Here is a 20,632-nt window from a genome sequence, read left to right on the forward strand (position 1 = left end):
GCCCTCAGGATAGGACCAACCTTTGACAGTCAGCAGAGCAGAACATCTCTGTATTCCAGCCTCATTTTTAGCCTGACAGAAATATTTCCCATCATGTTTCAGTTCAATAGACCTCACCAGAAGAGTGGCAACATTGTTCACAAAGGTCATTTTGATATTGTTGTCTTCAATCACTTCATCATTGTCTTTCAGCCAGGACACAGTGATAGGCCAGGAGCCTTTAATAGCAGCCTGAAACACGACTGTGCCCCCTCGAAGGGAACTAATGTTTTCTATCCTCTTCAAGAACTGCGGGGGCTCTGGCAGGAAGAAATTGGCTATGTAAGTATGTGTGTGGTGCATGACAGTGTGGCATGAAAACCACACTGGGATAAGAGCATGCTAGTGGCATTCTGCACCTTACACTAACCTTTCAGTGTGATCTCTGAACTGCAGAGGCAGCTGCCGACATCGTTTGTTACTCTACACTGATACTCGCCAACATCAGAAGCATCAAATCTGAAAATGTGGAGGCTAATCAAAGATTTCTCAATGTTTATTCTGTGCTTCTTACTGCTCCGCACGGGTTTATCATCTTTCAACCAGAACACTTCAAAGGGAGGTGTGCCAAGCACCTCGCACTCCAAAACCACATCAGAATCCTTCAAGGCTTCCATGGATTGAAATTCCTTGCTAAAATAAGGTGACTCTACAGTGCAAGAGAGAGAGTGCAGTTTGTATTAATCATATTTTCGAAGCCTGTAAAAGTGCACTGAATTTAAGGAGACAAACCGTATGGCTGGGTGTCACACACACCTTTGATCGTAACAACGCTACTGCAAATATCTTTTCCAGCATCATTTTTGGCCTCGCAAATATATTCTCCACTGTCTTCAGTCTTAACCTCTGTAACATGAAGTATTGCCAAGGATTTTGCAAAAGACATTCTGTATTTTTCACACTCTTTTAGCTCTCTATCGTCCTTGAACCACGTGATTTTAATCTCAGGAGTACCAGTGACTTCACAGGTCAGCTCAGCATATCCACCTTTCTTTACCAGCTGGGTTGGCTCTAGCTTCTCCTTGAAGGCAGCAGGTTCTGTGGATTTAAGAAGAGTGTTCAGGACAAAGAAGACAGGAAAGAGTGCCACTGGGTCAGTCCAGCAGCTGAAAGTTTAAAAGAGAGTAAGAATGCAAACCTTTCACAAACAAGTTTGCACTGCATGTTACTGAACCAGCTACATTGGAGACTTTGCAGGTGTATTTTCCTGAGTCTGTTGGTTTCACCGCATAAAGCTCCAAGTAACTTGCTAATGCTTCTGTCATAATGTAGCAGGCTCCTCCTGTTACCAGCTCAGTATCACCTTTAAACCACTTCACCGTCAGTGGTGTTGTGCCTTTAAATGTGCCTTTGAAACGTACGGTTGATGCAGGCAGTACATCTTGGGACTCTGGTTCTACAGTGAAGATGGGTGGCTCTACATTTCATGAAAGTAAACAATTTTCATGAGTAAGACATGGCTTGCACTTTGGGAAAGAAAAGTATTATCACATGAAAAGTAAAACTCCAAGAAATATGAAACAAATTGCCAAACCTTTTATAAACAAAGTGCTACTGCTGTCTTTGCTACCAGCAGAGTTTGTGGCTCTGCAAATGTAGACCCCAGCATCACTTGCATCTAGGTGTTTTATTTCCAAAGATGCAGAGCCTTCTGCAAAGTGTACTGTATACTTGGCACTTGAAGTGATCTCAGTATCCTGCTTAAACCAAGAGATGGTCATTGGAAGAGAGCCTGAAATTTTGCAGTCTAGGCGGCACGAAGTGCTAATGATGCTGTCAATATTCTTCAGTGGTTTAGTAAAGAAAGGAGGAAGAGTGCGATCTGTTGAGAGTGAAAAAAATGAAAGAAACCAACACATGAGCAAAACAGGCATGCAGTTCTGCTTCTGGCTCTATTGGGTTCAGAGCAGAGTAGCAGGGCTCTTTGCAAAGAATCAGTACTAACCTAGCACAGTGAAGGTGGTAGTACAAGAGCTGATGCCCACATCATTGGATATCTCAAAGGTGTATTCGCCACTGTCCTGCATTTCAGTAGCATAAAACTTGAGCTGGGCAATGTTATTTTTAAAGCTGATTCTATACTTTTTGCTGGCAGGTAGTGGCCTTCCATCTTTGAACCATTTGGTTTTTAGCTCTGGAGTGCCTGTAACAGTATACTCCAAAATGGCTGGTTCCCCTGCTGTTACCTGGATCATTTCGGATTTTTCAATTATCTTGGCAGGTTCTACAACAGAATTAAACAACTGGTGTTAAGGACAAAAAGAAATTGCTCTTCTTCTCAGATGGGAGACAATGCAGGGATCACAGCACTACTCCACTGACCTTTCACTGCTAGTTCACCAAAGCAGGACTGACTTCCTGCGTCATTCTCAGCCACGCAGGTGTATTTGCCACCAGAGCTCAGCTGGACACCAGTAATTTGCAGCGTTGCTAGACCGTGTTCAAATGTCACTCTCACTTTGTTATCATCTTGAATAATGTCTTTGCCCTTCATCCACATCACAGAAATAGGCTCTGATCCTTTCACCGCAGCCTGTAATGTAACACTATCTCCAGCCAGAGCTGTCACATTTTCGATTTTCTTAACAAAAGATGGAGGTTCTAGTTCAGAGAAAAGAGACAAGAAGAAATACTTATCTGCTACCACATCATCCCATGAATTCCACTGCTTAAAGACAGTTTTATGAGACAGTATGTGCAGTACATGGCGTAATTGAACTCAAGAGCCATCAAGAAGAGCTGGATTTCCCAGCTGGAAGATAATGCATGGCCCTTTGAGCCCAATGTCCTTCAAATTCACAGGTTTGATGCCAGGTAAGAGTTAAGATATACACAGAATTTTAAGAGGAAAAGAAGGTACTCACCCTCCCCACCCTCCCCAGTCACCCACAAATCCAAAGAAAAGATATTTTAAGAAATCAGAGGTTCTTGACAATCCCTTCAGTAAGTGGAGTTTTCTCTCTTCCACTGACCTTTCAAGATGTACGTTGCACTGCATATGCACTTCCCAACTTCGTTAGCTATCACACACTCGTATTCTCCGACATCTGCACTATTAAATGAGGATACCTCCAGAGAAATAATAGCTTTCTGAGAGGTCAGCCTGTATTTTTTACTACTGCGAATCTGTTTCTTGTCTTTGTACCAGCTAATATCAAAAGGTCCAGTGCCAGCAACCTCACACTGTAGAACGGTGTTTGTTCCCTTCACTACCTCCGTTGGTTCAAGTGTTCGGATGAAAGATGGAGGCTCTATAAAAGCAGCAAGAAAGAATAAGTCAACCAAGCCAAAAAAAACCCCAACCAACAAACTAAAAAAAAAAACAAAAGGAAGGTTTTTCTCAAGAATATGACTAGCAGCAGGAAGAAGAACAGACCTTTGACAACTACTTCGGTGGTGCAGCTATCACTCCCAACCTCATTTACAGCTTCACATGAGTAGCTCCCACTGTCATCAACTTTCATCTCCAAAACATCTAACACAGCCACAGAATTGACAAAAGACATCCTGTGTGTGTTGCTTTCACGGATTTCCTTATTGTTCTTGAACCAAGTAACTTGGATTTCAGGAGACCCTTTGATTTTGCATTGAAGGCGTGCAGAGTCACCTGGGGTCAGTAAATAAGACGGATCGACCTTCTTCACAAAGGACGGTGGTTCTGAAAATGGGCAGAAATGAAAAGGGAAAAGGGAAAAAGGAAAACAGAAAGGAAAGAAAACTAAACTAAAATACAAAGATTTGAAAGATTGGTTCCTAGTGCAAGAACAAAACATGACTTCAGAAAAGGTCGGCATAATCTTTGCTGAACTGCAGTTTTTGTGGTTTCTCGCCCTCTGTGGCCATCTCTCTCCTACACGCAGGAGGAATTTTTGGATCTGGCTGGTGAAAGAAATATTGAAGCCACACACAGTGCACTGAAAGGCATCAGGGGAAACAAGCAAGAGGTGAATGGACCAGATGGCAGCTCTGAGAAGAGCCCGAAGAAGTCTTTTGCCTGCAAAAGAAGAAATGAGGAACCCAAGAAGAGCAAATGTAAAAGGGACATAGGACTATCTTACCTCTGACTGTGACGCTGGCAGAAGAGGAGCTGCTTCCTGCCTCATTTGAGACAGTGCACACATAATGGCCTGAATCCTTGAGCTTAGCCAGAGGAATCTCAAGCGAGGCTATTTTGTCTTCAAAGTAAATCTTATAATCTTTGCCTGGTGGGATTTTGTTTCCATCCTTTGTCCACCCTACTGTTACTTTCCTGTCTTCATCTACCTGACATTCAAGACGTATTTTTTTATTGACTGCTGACTGCACTGACTGCAAAACTTTAATGAAGTGGGGCTTGTCTATAATGACCATTTCAGCCTGGCAAATGTCAGCCCCAAATTTGTTGGAAGCTTTGCAAGTGTAAACCCCTCTGTCACTGGTGGTGAGAAGGGACATTTCTAATACATGTTTATTTTCCACTTTGGAGATCTTGTGATGGTCCGAAGGTGAAATGGTTGTGCCATCTTTCTGCCAGGCGACATCAATGATTGGAGTGCCCGAAACAGTACACAGGAACTTGGCACTTTTGCCCACAAAAGTAGTGATAGATTCGGGTCTGGTAAGAAACGTTGGTGGAAATGCTTCTGCAAAACAAAGGGGTTCAATGTTATCCAGAGGTGAGGACCAGAGTTTATGCTGTTTCTCCACATTTGCCAGGAACAGAGAGCAAGAGGGACCAGTTTGTCGCTGAACACACTTAAGCAAAAGAAGCCAGCAGCGAAGGAGATAAGAGGTGTTAAAGATGATGAATTTTGGCTTTTGTCTTTATACTTCTCGGGTCTGTATATTGCTGCAGAGGTCGAAGGCATTTAGAATCTCTGGAGCAATGTACAAACTAAAGGAAAATAAACCAAAAGCCAGAACTTCCTCCCCCAAGACTGGTGTGTTTGCACACCATTCCCTCAAGATGGGCAAGGTTGCATGCATTTACATGTTGGTGCAACTTTCTTTAGTCTCTGGCACTTAGCAAAGACTACATGAAGACTCCTCCCACCAAAAGATAATTTAGAGTTAAAAAAAATCAGCATACACTAAAAGCCCAAAAGATGGTGCTGTGGCTTTTTTTTTAAGAAAAAAAAAATTAAGAGAATTTTATAGCTCCCAAAAGACAAAATTGAAACAGATTTATACCCTCTTTTGTTTTTTTAAGAAGATCTATTTCCCCAGTTACACAGAGTTGCCCTCTGGCCATGGCACACAGATGTTCGCGTATGCATAGCTGCATAGCCTGCCTCACAAGTATAGCTATAGGGTAAACACAGGGTGCTAGGATAATCTCACAGTGATTATTACACCAAAGAAATCAGATTTAGAATTGTACGTTTTCTTGTTGTCTGGAAGTTAAATAAACTTTCTTCAAGAACATATTCACAGAGCAATCCCATTCTGTTGATGATTTAGTGTCTCTCTCTCTTTCCCCCTTATTTCTTCCCTTGTCAAAATTTTTACACCAAATCCCTTTTCTAGGTACAGAAAGAACCTAAAAGCAACATTCTCAAAAATTATTCCTTCTTTATGCTTGTGCCTGCCAAATGTAGGCATGGATTATGTATAACAATGGCAATCAAGAGCCCTGTCATAAACATTTGTAAGTATAGCAGTGAAAGCATTACACTGTGTAAAGATACTTTATGGAGAAGTGCTTGGAAGTCTGTACTTACCAGTTACTGTTAAAAGGGCTGTAGAGCTTACACTGCCATGCTGGTTGGAAGCCTTACAGCTATACTCTCCATAGTCAACAACCTGAGGCCTCAGGATCTCCAGCGTTGAGAGGTAGTTGGAGGTGTGAATGGAGTATTTGTCCCCATCATATATCTCTCGGCCAGCTTTGTACCACTGGAACTTGACATTGGGAGCAGTCTCTACCTCACATGTAAACTTGGCTACGTGATTTACAGCCACCTCCAGAGATTCGAGCCTTCTCCTCAGGATCGGTGCAACTGAAATCAGAAGCAAAGAGTAGCTCAGAGCCCTGCCCCTGCTGACATTCTAGAAAGTAAAAGTGAAGTGACTGACTGGAAAAAAAAAAAAAAAAAAAAAAAGGTGATTTACTTGCAATCCACATAAAGTGACTGTAAAAGAAAAAAATATCTGTAAGAAATTAAAGCAGTACCAGGCTCAGTGGACAGACAGTGTTACAGTGCGTGATGGCATCTGGAAAAACAGTGGTGACACTGGAAAACCAATATGCAGTAGTGATGCACATGACAATGTGATACCACACTATCCTGGCGCCGTGAGAAACTATGGTATGAATGAGAAATTGTGCTGAAACTGTGCAATGACTCTAAAACATGAGAGAGGGTGCAGCAGTGAGAAAAATGGGAAAAGCAGGTCCACTTCAGAGGCAACAACAGCAGAAGTGGTCAGGATTGAGATACAGCTTGTCCTGATTGTGCTTGTGTCTTGAAAACAGCAAGCAACAAAGTTCCTGACCAAGGAAGTGAGAGACTTTGCAATGTGGTAAAAGGAGATCATAAACCCAGAGTGAAATGGGACCCCTCTGATTAGTGGCATGATGGTATTAATATTGTATCTGTATCCAAAGATACAGATATGTCGTAAGGCAGTTTCATTAGTAGAGCAGTGTATTAGAAAGGTGATATTTTATCCCCATAATCCAACCTCTTTTAACAACTGTGAGTTTCGCTGCTGTTGCTCTTTTTCCACCTTGATTCAGTGCCTCACAGGTGTACTCTCCTTGGTGAATCTCCCCACACACTTTGCTTATTACTAGTTTGTACATGTCCTTATCTTGCAAACACTTGAATTTGTCGCCTGAAGACACCAGTTTACCCTCAAAGTACCAATTCACCTCTCTAACATTTGTTATGACAGACACTAGACTGACATTCTCCCCTTCCTCCACAACAGTGTCAACCAATTTGCTGCGTATGATGGGATAACTTTCTTTCCTTAGCTTATCCTCTAACTTTCCAGCTCTAGTTTCCAGACCCTCTCTGCCCTCTTCCTCACATATTTCTTCCCTTTTCTCCTTCCTTTTCAGTATTTCTGTGGATGCCTCAATGGGAACACCTGTGGAGACTACATCAGCAGTGGCTGCAGCTGCACCCACATCCTTGATTTGACCATGCCCAGGCACAGTGTTGATTACTTGTGCAGACAAAGGCTTCTCCAGGGGTATTTCTGCTTCCATAGTCCTCTCAGCCTTCTGGAGCTCCAACTCAGAGGTTTCATCACAGGATTTTCCTGAGATAAGTGGACTGGGATAGACTGGCAATGCTTTGTTTTTTTCATCTGTTAAGAGATGTTTTTCTTCACAAATAAGAGAATAGAAAGCCTCCTTCAAGACTGTTTTCTGGTCAGCTGTCTGAATGTTGACTTCTCCCAAAGAGACTGGAATTTCTATGGGACTGAGTTCTCCTGTGGTCACAATATAGGTGCATAGAGTGTGTCTATATTCCTTGGTGATGTTTATTGTCTGTACTTCAACATTTTCTTTATCAGCCAACCATTCTGAAAACAAGAGGTTTTGCTCACTTACCACTGCAGCTTTCAGTGCATTTCTAATCTGAGACTTTATATCTAAGTTGCAGCTCTTGGGAACCTCAGCAGTAAGCTGTCTCTCTTTGTCGAGGACTTGGCTTGGCTGGAGCTGGTGAGTGTACATTGTTTCATGGGGTTGTCTCCCTGCACTTGAACACTGCCTAAGTGGGCTTGCAAGATCAATGACATGTTCCTCCTCCAAGAGCTGGTTTTCTTCTAGCAGCAAGGGAAATCTCACCATCTGTCCCTCATGGATTCTTGCAGCAAAATCTTCCTCTGCTGCTTCCAGGGAAGAAGTGTTCTCCAGGGGGACAGCCTGGCCCCCAGTGAAGGACAATTCAGAGGGAAATCTGGGTTCAGGCTTCAGCTCACCTTGTGTGGACTGGAAGCCTTCAAGGACCTGGATATGGTCATCACATATGGCACAGCTCTCAGTGGTGCTTGACACCTGTAGAAGGGCTTGGGAAACCTCTGTCTTCAGAGCAGCCATTTGTTCTGCTGCTTTGGGGATGACTTGCTCTTTAGGCAAGAGTATCTGTGCAGCTACAGTCCCAAGGCATCCCGGCAGTCGTGTCTCCATCTCTGCTGCAGGCACCGCACCCTGGGGCCTAGCAGGGAGGTTTTGCAGTGGCTCTGCCAGAAGCCTGCTGCTCTCTTGTGTTGTGGCCATCTGGGTGACCATCTCTTCAACACTCTGTGCAGCCAGGCAGGCCGGTGGCAGGCAAGGCAAGATGTCCTCCCTGGGCAGCACATGCTCTGCCTGGCTCATTTGGAGCTGAAGGAGGGCTGGGGGCTCCCTCATGGCCTCAAGACTCAGCACTTCTTCCATGGTAGGAAGTTCATCAGCTTCCTCATAGAAGAGGGGACTTTGGTCCTCTGCCACTGCGGAGTGCTGCAAGGCTGGGCTCTGCCTGCACACAGCATGGTCCTCGAGCAGCACGAGGAGATCAGCAGAGCATGTGGCCTCACCCAGGGCACTCACTGCCCTGCATATGTAAAGACCAGTGTCCTCCTCCGTGCACTCCTGCACTGTCAGGGAGCCCGAGCCATCGGGGTGGTGAGCAACAGAATGATGCTCATCGGAGAGGAGCTGCTCACTCCCCTTGAACCACTGCACATCAGGGCATGGGTCCCCGACCACGGTGTACTCAAAGACTGCAGTGGAGCCCGGTGCACACCGTATGCTGTCAGGCTTCCTGGCAAAGCAAGGGACCCCTGGTATCCGCTGCTGCACGTGGAGGTGGGTGCTGCATGTAGTCTCACCGTGCACATTGCTGGCCACACATGTGTACTCACCCTCATCCTGCACACCCACATATGGGAGGATGAGGCTGTGGTCATTGCCAGCAAACACTAACTTACAGTCCATGGATGGGGTTAGCTTCATACCATTGAAAAACCATTGGATTTTGGGGTTTGGGCTGCCAGTAACAGTAACAGAGAGCCTAGCTACATCTCCCTGCCAGACTTCAACATTTGAGAAGTTCTTGAGGAAAGCAGGGGCTTTGCCCCACTCCTCCATTTTCATCTTCGCTTTGCTCGAATAAACTGGTTTTTCAGGCTCAAATTCAACTGCTTTCTCTCTATCAGGCAACTGAAGGCCGCTTCTTCCTTCCTCAGAAGACACAATAAGAGAGCTAGCAATGTCTGTATGGAAAAAAATTGTTTAGTTTTACTAGAATGTTTAAGAGAACATTGCAGATAGCAATAAACAGTGTTAGCACAACTATTTTTGTATATCTGGAGACTTTCTCAACACTGTACAGCAGTTAACGATGAACATGAGGTCCTCTTGCTGTCAAATAGACACCTGCCAAAACCAGCAGGACATGCTGTGCTGTCAGGTTACTTATCAACTTCTTATCTAGATCAACATGGGTGTCTCTTTAAACCTGACATCACAGTATGGGTTAGGCATACCTCCAGGTTGTACAGTGCAAGTAAAAGTCAAGCGACATTGGTGCATTTCACAAATATAATTAAAATGTATTTGTACGTACACTCATACAAACAAGTACAGCAGAGCAGACCCTGGTTTAATTCAAAACACTGAAAAAAATCATAATGCCAGGCTTAGGATTGGAAAAATAACACAAACTTTTCAGCACACCAACCTTTTTTCCGGTGCAGTTAGTTCATCTCTTTCAACTCTATCTTCTACCTAGCACATTAAGATATTATCTCTCCCTTGCCAGCTTTGTCTTGTTTTTGTCTTTAGACCCGTACGCTTACAACACCATTACTACTAAAATTACAAGTTTGTGCCCTTGATTTAATGTCACTGATTTAAATATCTGCTTTTAAACTCCTTCCTGTCACCCTGTTGCATATTAAAACTCCTACAGTACCAGAGAAAAAGAGCACTTTAAGATATTTCTTTTTCTTGCCTTTGTGAATTTAGATGTTTATGTGTTGGACCACCTTTTTCTAATAGTGGTTTAAAAAGGAGAGGAAACATACATCAAGAACATGTCATTCTTTACAGATGCTTGACATTAAAAACATCGGTGAAATCTGGGACTTCCAGGAACGGAACAAGCCATCCATGAAAAGCAAGGCGCAAAGAAAACCTTTGGAAATCAAATCCTGTTTTCCTCACTGAGCCAAGTTTGTACAGTTAAGACCCACAGAATTTGATGCTAGAAAGATATGAGAGTTGTTAAAAAAATAATGAAAGAATTCTAAGTGGATAAACATCTGGCACTCTCATGGTGAACCTTGTTAAATTTCTCAATTACAGTGCCTTAAATTCCAAAACCTAGTGAGAGATAATTTTTGCTGCACTCCAATAACAGCTATAAAGACCCAATTAATTCTCATTTGTTTTAGCAATTATTAGTCTTGCCACAAATACCATAATATACATGACATAGCACAGTGCATACATACAGTGATTAACTGCAGAAAAGAGATATTTAAGTTAAAAAAAAAAAACTTACGCCAGTCCTTCAGTATTACCTACCTAGCCTTGTTAAAACAGTAGGGCAATTTCCCCAGAAATACAGTGTGCTACTGAATTTGAGAATGAGTGGCAAAATTGCACCTGTAATAAAGTGTAAGAATTGCAGAATGGAACCTATGCTAGCACACATGAGAATGCTTTATATACAGGAGTGTGGCAAAAATTAATGCCCTTTTGTGTATTCCTCAATATTTATGGCAGAAAATTATACAGACAATTTTTCATTTTTTAGCTATGTCTGTGAAATGAATAAAGTTCAAGAAGCGACGGACTTAAATCATTTACATATTTATTTCACAAATTAACGTACATATTAACATTCAATACACATTGATGACATAGTTAATCCTTTTATTAAGATACTTGGTTTGTAGAAATGAAGACAACATTAAACCTGACAATGAAATTGAGAGTTTTGTAATTCTTATGAAAGCATAAAACGTTGAAGGGAGATGGTCAATCATAGCTCTAAGCTGTACCAGTTGACGCAGAGTTTATTCAAAACTACAATTACTCCAGATTTGTACCATTGTAGCTTAGGTGAGACTATCTCTCCGTAAGCACACAATAGTGCTCCTGACTAATGTATGAAACTGAAAACAAGACTTTTAAACTTACATAAACCACAAACACTATTACACAGGTAGAGATAAGGATGCTTGGCCATGTATTTCAGACGTGAACATGAACTTGGACCTGTTTAGCTTAACGCTTCAAAAACAAGGCCTGTTTCTACTAAAAATTTCTGTTCATTTATGTGTAAATTAAACACACATCATAATTACTTAGGACCTAACCTAAGGGCCTCTGGCCTCTTTAGCTTTGGACCTAAAAGAACCCTCATGTCACAGCTGACGTATAACATCAGACAATTTATGTCAACTTCCCTAGGGACCTCTGCTGTTTAACGAATCAGTTAGTGCTACACATCTGCACAAGGAATGGATTAAGGACACATCACAAATCAATTCTTTTCCAGCACAACACGGTCAGACGCTCATGCTTCTCTTTCCTACCACCATTACCTATGAGAAATGGAACACAGGTAGTTCCACCTGAACATAAGGAAAAACTTCTTTACTTTGAGAGTGACAGAGCACTGGAAGAGGCTGCCCAGGGAGGCTGTGGAGTCTCCTTCTCTGGAGATATTCAAAACCTGCCTGGACCCGGTCCTGTGAGACCAGCTGTAGACCAACCTGCTTTAGCAGGTGGGTTGGACTAGATGATCTCCAAGAGGTCCCTTCCAACCCCTACCATGCTGTGATTCTGTGAAATTACAATTATCTCTGCCTAACAACGTACAAATCTTAAATATTTATCATGGTGTCATGACTCAGGTGACACATCAGCATTAGCCTAACCACTCCAGTCATTTTCCCCATGTACTGGGTCACTAGAATTTGCTACTCCTAACTTTTAAATTTATATTGGGGAGCACAACTGGGCAAAGCGAGTCTTTTGATCAAAAAAGCACTGTCCCATGTGAGTGGTAGGATAGTCTTAAAAGATTATTATTGAGTTTTTGAGGCACGCTGACCTCAGTGTGAGGACACACCAAACTCAGAAATAAGAACATGCACGAACATAACTGAACGTATTATAGGAATAGTTCTTTTATGCTTAAAATCACCATGCTCCTTAAGGCAGTTTGCAAGGCAACTGACTGCAACTTCTAAATAATTGGAGGAACTGCATGAACAGGTAACAAAAGTAAAAATAATTTTTGCTTAGGATTGTTGAGACTCAAGGTTTCACCTTGGCATATAGGTAACTGGAAAGCTGGCACATGCATTAGAGAGTTATTTAACTTCTGATAAAAACTAATTAAGAACTTTCATACTTTTAAAATATTTTTTAATCAATTTATCATTGTGTAAGAAAGATTTAGTTCTGATTTATGTCAGCTACTGCTGATCCCTCCTCCTAAATATTAGCATTATTTTAAATACAAAAATATATACTCACATGGCGAATGTTAACCTAAAAATCTCTTCTGCTGAGAAAATGTCACAGATAACAATTGAATGTGTTCTACTTATTTCTGGTCATCTTGACACATAACACACTTAACTGTTACTAATTTAAAAAAAGAAAAAAGGAATACATAGAGATTTAGTTCTAATGTGAAACAAGAATACTGCATAAAAATCTCTCACTTTTTTACTACTACGTATTTTTTATGAATGACACTGGAATATGAGGACAACGAAAATTATTTTAATGAACTTACAGTTACATCATCGATTTATTATGCTCCTTCTCCTTTCCCTTTCACTTCTAAAGATACAGTACAAAATATGTTTTCACGTGTATTACTTGGTAATAGAGAAAAAAATCCTGTCCAGTCTCTACTAATGCAAAACTTTCATTTTCTTCCCATTGTTTTGCTTTTCTTTGCAACAGCTTAATTCCATTGACTTAAAAGTCATTTAATTCCATGAGTCAGTCGAAGGAGGCCCATGGATGTAAGAATTTTGCAGTGATAGAAACTGTAAACACAGGATTTAAATCAGTATGACTCACATGTTCTGACACAACATTGTGAGAAGGGGGAATACCAATTTGAGTTCTTTCACAGAACTGTATCGAAACTAAACAGCAAGTGTAAGTTAGCATTCCATACCTTTAGGTTACAAGAAAAAGGTGGTTTCTACACTTTCAGGTGATTTCTAGCCTACATAAACCAATAATGATTCCACTGTTACAGAAACACCAGAATATGTACAATATACGAAAATATTAGTCCTACATAAATGAGCATCAATCAAAATATCTTTACAAGAATGAGTAAGGAGCTCGGAAGGAGCCTGAGCAGAAAGTGTGTACAAAACCTATGCACAAATTAAATCTCACTTAAATTTCCCAACAAAGGCAAGTTTAAGTGAGATAGAAATATGCCCACATAGAGTGATTTTCATCCCTAAAGAGATGAAAAACAATGCCCCTAAAATGAGTGCTGTGTTTTTACCTGCAATGAACAACGGCATAAAAACATTTAAAGACTCTGAAATAATTTGTGGAAATTTAGTATAATGTTAACACAGCACAAGTCTCAGCAGTTCCTGCCCTGTTAGTAGCTATACATTAGTACTGCCCACTGTCACTTTGCATCAAGTTTTCAATAGTAAGGCTATGAGAGCCCCCCTGCTGTTGTTGCACACAGTACCTGTCCCCTTCCAACAACACCCCATCCTTGTACCAGCAGACACTTGGGTAGGGGGAACCAGTCACGAGACACTGGAAGCATGCTGAGGCACCTGCAAATGTACTGTAGTCAGAAATGAGCCGCAGAAATTTGGGAGGGGCTTCTGTGACCTGGAACTCAAAGCTGCAACTCTGAGTCCTCTGCCCTAAACTCAACTCGTTCCTCTTGGGATGGCTCTGCAAATGCATCAAAACTAATGTTGACACACTCCTCCCCTTCTACTTCCTGCTCCTGTCGAGCCACTGCAAGCAGTTGGATTGCTTTCTCCGAGTCATCTGTGTGTGGCTCAAACTCAAACTCCAGCTCTATTTCTGACTGGCCACCCGGGCTCACAGTCTTGCCCAAAAGCAAGTCACACTTCTGGGGACTGTGTGGTTTGCTGCCCATGACTGTCTCACTACTCGCCTTAGCACTTGCTTGCTGCTGAGCCATGACTATGAGGGAGCCTTTGCACATTGCTTCTCCCAGCTTATTGATTGCCCGACAGTGATACCAGCCACGATCAGAAGGACCTACATTTTGGACCTTCAGACTGTGAAGTCCCTCCTTCTGACTCACAACATACTTCCCTGTGGCAGGAGTCACACAGGTGTCTCCTCTGAACCACTGCACTACTGGGACAGGAGTACCCGTTACCACACACTCAAACTCTGCATCTGAGCCTCCTGTCACCTTGACATCTGCAAAGGGCACGGCAAAGCGGGGAGGCATTTCTGTTACTTGGAAATCAATTTTTACATCCTTATTCTCCTCTGCAGCCAAGCCTGCAGCTTGCTCCAACAAGGCAAGTGGAAGGACGTCCAGGGAAACCACCATGCTCTTCTTATCTGGGCTAAACTCAGGACTGGTTATGATTTTGACCTGCTTCTCAAACTCCTTCACCTCGCTTTCATCCAGCTCCACTTCCAGGAGGATTTCCTGTGGTGAAGGTGACCTTGAAGATGTGTTTTGCTCCAGGTCAAAGTGTATAACATGCTGGTGGGTGACAGGGGGTGGCAGTGCTAGTGACCGTCCATCTTCAGACGAAACTTCCACCTGCGCAATGCTTTTAGCTTCCCCGACGATATTCACTGCATGACACAGATACTGACCTCCATCGGCTTTCTGGATGTTAGAGATCTCCAGCACACATCTGTCCCCATTCTTCTCTATCCGCACTCTCTCATCCACTTCTAGAAGAGATTTATTATGATACCACTTCACCCCTGGCTTGGGCACACCCACCACCTCAGCCACAAAGTTCAATGTGCTGCCCTCATACAGCCTCCTCCTGCTCAATGCCTTGAGGAATGCAGGTGGCATCTCCCTGCCTGATGGCTCCAGAGCTTCACAAGGGGTCCTAAACACCTCAGCCTGTGGCTGGTCTGGAGGCTGCTGCCTTCTCTCACAGAGGGGGAACATGGTCAGGGCATCCATATACTCCCCAGTGGGTGTCCGGTAGTGCTCTGGTGGCGTGCTGTCCCCTGATGCAGAGCAGGGTTCCTCAAAGGGCATGAAATAGTGCTCTGAGGGTGTGTTGCATTTTGAACCTTTGGAGGGTGTGGAGTAGTGCTCAGGTGGTGTGCTGTACACTGAGCCTTCAGATGGTGTGAAGTAGCGCTCAGGTGGCATGCTGTACTCTGAGCCCTCAGATGGTGTGGAGTAGCGCTCAGGTGGTGTGCTGTACTCTGAGCCTTCAGATGGTGTGGAGTAGCGCTCAGGTGGTGTGCTGTACTCTGAGCCTTCAGATGGTGTGGAGTAGCGCTCAGGTGGTGTGCTGTACTCTGAGCCCTCAGATGGTGTGGAGTAGCGCTCAGACGTGCTGAGAGGTGTGTGGTAGGATGCAGATGAAGCAGTTTCAAAGATCTCCACTGAAGAGGGAGGTGTGTAGAAGTGGTCCGAATCAGGTGACTCCTCTCCGCTCCCACTCTCTAGCTCTATAGACATTTCCGACTCAGGAGAGAAGGGCCGGGCAAGATCCTGTTGGTTGTTGTAGTAGTCATAAACTGTGCTGAAGGTAACCTCTTCCACTTCCAGTGACGTGATGGTCTCTTGCTGCTCCTTCTGAACTGTCCCTTTGAGATCTGGTGTTTCCTGTATCCCAGTTGACCTTAAATACTTGGCCAGGGACAAGTCAGACTCCAGCTCTGAGGCTTGAACAGCCCTAGGCTCTGGACCTGCAGCAATATCCTCCCCTAGTCCTCCTCCATCCAGGCTGTTCTCAGAGGCTTCCTCAGTGGGAGTTCTCTTTTTGCCGCAAGACTCCTTCCTTTGCTCCTTCTGTGTCACAGGATCATCCATTATTAAACCAAGTAGGAGTTGCCCAAAAGAGAAGCCCTTGGTTGTGTTTGGTTCCTGTTGGGTGTCCCTGAGCATCTCCTCAGGGGAATCTATGCTTTCTATCTCACAAGTGGAGCTGCTCATTCCGGTCTCAAAGACCTTTTCTATCCCAGAACCTTCTTCCTCCTCAGCCTGGTGCCCGGTCTGGGGTTTCTTTTCATGTGCAGCTTTTTTCAAGTCAATGATGAAGCTGTCACTCTGGGAGTCTGTGGTCTCCAGTTGTTCCCCGCTTCCCCACACATGTGTTTCCTGCACTCTTCTTTGGAAATCTGCTGTGGACTCCACGAGAATACTATTAATTTGTCCCTCAAGTGAATCATCCCCGCAGACACTCACTTCTGACTCATGAATTTTGTCAGCAGAAGATCTCTCTTCAGCAGATATGATGCTGCCAAGGTGCCCATTAGGGATTTGCAAATCATCCATTCTGATTTCTCTTGGCTGTACCTCTTCCTGTGCACTGACCTCCTGCTGCATCCTGTAGCTCTGACACAGCTCCTCACTCAGAGATATCTCTTCCACAAGCACATCACATTGGTGCACAGGGGAGACGAGCCCAGTCACTCCTGCCTCCACACTATCCAGAGCTGTGGGGGTTTGTGCCTGTTTTGTGTGTGTGTCCACAGTCTCTGCAACTGGGAAAGGCTCCGCAAACTTCTTCAGATCAAACGTGATACTGGTCTCATCAGTCTCAGATGGCAACAGCTGTTCTTTGAAATGCATTTCTTGATGATCCTCAGTTTCCTCAGTAAAATTCTGACCTGAGTTTTCTATGTCAGGAGGAGCGAGGATCAGATCAAAAGAAGAGTTGCCTGCATCAGACTCAATTTCTTGCAACATTTGTCCATCATTGTGCGTTTCCCAGTGTGTGGCATCCCCAGCATCAATAATTTCCCCTTTACAAAGATGATCATCAGCCTTGAAATCATGTTCAGCATCAACTGATCTCTCCTGCTCCTCATCCTGTTCCTGCTGCTTTTCTGTACAGAAGTCATAAGAGCCAAACTGCTCCTTTGTGAGAGTTCTTGCTATGTTGTCCTGCAGATGGGGCACAGTTGGCTCTTCTACAAGAGGCACATCAGGAGACATTGCCTCCCAGGCAGGGGCATCACTCTCCTCCATGTAAACATCACACTCTTCTTGCACCACAGGTGATATAGGAATGAAAAATTGTGAATCCTCACACTCCCTTGCCAGAGAAGACTGCTCAGAGGCATGCACTTGCCCTTTCACTTCTGTAAAAGGTGACTTCAAGATGTTCCAGGACAGAGTATCTCTATGTGGTACCACCTTGTCTCCTTTAGCCTCCAGCTCCTCTGAAAAGTGACCTGAGTCCTTGGCCACCAGTTCATGCTCTTCCCTGGGCATGCTGGGGTGCAGCTCAGTGGCATCAGTTCCAAAGCTGTGTTCCTTGGAGACAGCTTTTCCCCTGTGATGCCTCATCTCAGAAATATCATCTTTATTCCTCATACCTTCTTCTGTGTAACTCGTTTCTTGCCTTGAGTAAACTTCCTTAATACCCAGTACCATCATTTCCTCCATGTCACTTTCCCTGAAGTGAGGAGTTTTATCACACTCCTCTTCCAACTGCTCACCAGGAGACGGAGACAGTCTCAGGGACCAGGGTAGGTGGACTTCCTCCTCCCTGAAGCATGTCATCTGTTCCTCTTCATCCTTCCCAAGTGTGCTGAGGCCTTGGAGGTGCAGAACATGGTCCATGGCAGGCAGTTCCTCAGTGCTTCCATCCTTGCTATACAACCTGGGTACACTGGGCTGCACCGTCAGCTCAGAGGCAGTCTGCGTTGTTCCAACCACATTCTTGGCCACACAACAATACAGCCCAGCATCTGCAACAGAGACCCCTTGGATGTATAAGCGGTACATGCCATTCTTGCCTTCTTCAAACCTCAGCCTCTCACTGGTAGAGAGGCCCTGGCCATTCAGGGACCAAGTCACAACTGGTGGGGGCTGCCCAGATACAGCACACTCCAACACCACTGCCTCCCCTTCATGGCAATAAATGTGTGCTGGTGCTTCTGCCACAATTTGGGGTGGCTCATTGCCAACATCGAATGAAAACTTGAACTTGTGCTTTATGGTGGGAGCACCCTGGTCTGGAGCGGGCCGTGTGATCTCCCTCATCTCTATGTCTTGCTCTGGTGTTGGAGTGGGGGCAGTGATTTTGATTTCCACAGGCAGTGACAGCAAGTCTAAGTCTGGAACTGCACCTGTCAGTCCCTGCTCTGCTGTGAAGGCCAGGCCACCAACTTCTTCCTCCTCCACTTTCTCTTCCTCCACCTTCTCCTCCTCCTCCTTCAACTCTTTCTCTCCTCCTTCTTCCTCCTTGACCTTCTCCTCCTCTTCCTCCTCCTCTTCCTCCTCCTCTTCTTCCTCCTCCTTGTCCTCCTCTTCCTCCTTCTCCTCCTCTTCCTCCTTCTCCCCCCCTTCCCCCTCTTCCTCCTTCTCCTCCTCATTTCCTTCCTCTTCCTCCTCCTTCTTTGTGGCCTCATAGTTTGGCATCTGTTGCCTTACATGGAGGGCAGCTGAGGTGCTGACTGTACCCAGCGGGTTGGAGATCACGCAAGTGATGGTGCCACCATGTTGTGGGAGCAGGGTTGGGAAGGTCAGTGTAGAGCGGCACTCTGTGGTGTGAACGGCAGTGCCCCAGATGTGCCCCACAGGCTTGGTGTTGTTGTACCAAGTGACCGTGGGCTGTGGGCGGCCATGGAAGAGGCAGGAGAAGGTGCATCTCTGGCCCTCAACAGCCTCCTGGGGCTTGATCTCCTGTACAAAGAGGGGTGGACAGGCCTCCAGGAGCCCACCTGGCATCTGCCATCTCTCCCCCATGGCCTTGGGCTTGCAGTACCCCTTAACTACTTGCACCGTGGGGGGCTCTGAGCCATCCACCGTAGGAGCTGCCTGAGGTTGGCTGGGCTTCCCAGGAGGGCCTTCCTGCGGCATGGACATGAGGGATTCCTGCTTCTTTTTCAGTGCTGCCTTCTTTGCCTCCCGCAGCCGCTGCAGCTTCCAACGGATCTCCTCATCCAGCAGCTCCTCAGCATCTGCCACTGTGCTTGTGTGCTCCTTACCACATGCCAATCCTGGACGATGAGGCCCCACCAGTGGCAGCCTCTGGAAACGGATGGTTCGTACCATGCCTCGGGCTGGGGAAAGGACCCCAAGTAACTGCTCAGCCTCCTGCCCCTTGTCGAAAGGGGAGCCAGTGCAGCGAAGCACCACTCGCAGCTGGTCCTCCTGCCGCTGCTGCAGCAGGCACTCCCAGCTCTCCTGCAGCCACGCCGCTTTCCCTGTGAAACCCAAGCCCTGCTGCTCCCCACTGCGTACCACCAGCAGCGAGGCAGTGGACTCAGCTGAGCCCTCACTGTTAATGGCAAATACCCTGTAGCTTCCAGCATCATGCTCCCTCACATCCCGCACCTCCAGGCTGGCATGGTGCGTGTGCTCCTCACTCTCAGTACGGATCACCTTGCGGCAGTCCTGGTGGACCGGCCGGTTGTTGTGAAACCAGGCCATGTGGGGTGTTGGACATGCCATCAGCTTGCACTGGAAAAGTGCAGGGTCCCCCTCCAAGACAGACCTACACTTGAGGCCCTGTGTGAAGGTAGGTTTACAGTTCTGGGGGCAAGCCAGCACCACTGCTGTCCTGGATCCTTCATGGTTTGCCTTGCTGGGCTGCTCTGCAAGAGAAGGAGACTGAGTTACAACATGCCACACTCTGCTTGCAATCTGATTGAAAAAAGTGAAATAGCAATATATTGAAATAAAAAAATGGGCATGCAACAGATTTCATCACACACCCAGGAAAGAAAAGTAATTCACTCACCATATTTGTTCGAATAAACGCAATGCCTTGCTCTGTTTTAAAGATTGACACGAAAATCGTTCGTTGTCTGTTCTTTCTTCAGACTGTGGAAATTTCTTCTTGAACAAGCAAAGCTTAATTTCAAAATAACATGTTCTTCTGCGTGTATGTTTTTGCTGCCTGGAAAAGCTGTTTGTCTTTGGGTGGCAAAGAAGAAAATCTTACCTGACTTGCAGACAGTAGAATAAACGCCCTTTCTGACCCCTCTGTTTGTAGATTAAATATTCAAACAATTGAGAAAAAATGTTTTGAAATATATTTAAAAAAAAAGTAAGTAATTAGCTAACATGAAATGAGAAGGCGTTTATTCGAACTAATACAGCCACTAACTTCACAGTGTTATGCACAAGGAAAAAAGCAAGCAACATGAACCACATATGCTATCTGCAAGCCAGGGTAAGAGATGTATAATGATGAATTAATGTATGTAAAAAAAGTGCAAGGAATCAATGGGAATGTGTAGCTTTCACATATCCTAAACAACAAGTTCTTTCTAGTATACTTCATCTATCCATCCAATAGTGTCCATTGAACTGATTAATGTTAGGATGCTAGCTTGTTTAAAAATAATACGATTAAGTTTTGTATAACTTCCTTCTGAAGTAAACTATTCCATGCATTCAAAAGGAAATTGAAAAAGTAAAAGCTCTGTGAACAGCTGCAAAGCATGAAGTAAAAG

The 20,632-nt window shown here is 44.6% G+C and overlaps 2 protein-coding genes across 2 annotated transcripts in view; both read right to left on the minus strand.

Moving 5' to 3' along the window:
• TTN (titin) overlaps positions 1–20,632 on the minus strand; it is a 236,887-nt gene that overhangs the window by 178,562 nt on the left and 37,693 nt on the right. Inside the window, exons 44-55 of the mRNA XM_086465971.1 lie at positions 6,703–9,231; positions 5,739–6,017; positions 4,098–4,661; positions 3,416–3,697; positions 3,012–3,290; positions 2,362–2,640; positions 1,985–2,263; positions 1,574–1,861; positions 1,178–1,456; positions 796–1,077; positions 410–688; positions 21–299 (exon numbers count right to left, since the gene is read on the minus strand). Coding sequence (XP_086322097.1) covers positions 21–299; positions 410–688; positions 796–1,077; positions 1,178–1,456; positions 1,574–1,861; positions 1,985–2,263; positions 2,362–2,640; positions 3,012–3,290; positions 3,416–3,697; positions 4,098–4,661; positions 5,739–6,017; positions 6,703–9,231 — 5,898 coding nt within the window. The remainder of the gene's footprint in view (positions 1–20; positions 300–409; positions 689–795; positions 1,078–1,177; positions 1,457–1,573; positions 1,862–1,984; positions 2,264–2,361; positions 2,641–3,011; positions 3,291–3,415; positions 3,698–4,097; positions 4,662–5,738; positions 6,018–6,702; positions 9,232–20,632) is intronic.
• LOC147415471 (uncharacterized) lies at positions 13,571–19,604 on the minus strand. The gene is given in 4 exon segments (XM_086464960.1): positions 13,571–13,880; positions 13,882–15,328; positions 15,473–18,332; positions 18,450–19,604. Coding segments are annotated over 4 exon segments (5,772 nt in total).

Source organism: Leptosomus discolor, chromosome 5, assembly GCF_034619465.1.
Source record: "Leptosomus discolor isolate bLepDis1 chromosome 5, bLepDis1.hap2, whole genome shotgun sequence".
In the NCBI taxonomy this organism is placed as follows: Eukaryota; Metazoa; Chordata; class Aves; order Leptosomiformes; family Leptosomidae; genus Leptosomus; species Leptosomus discolor.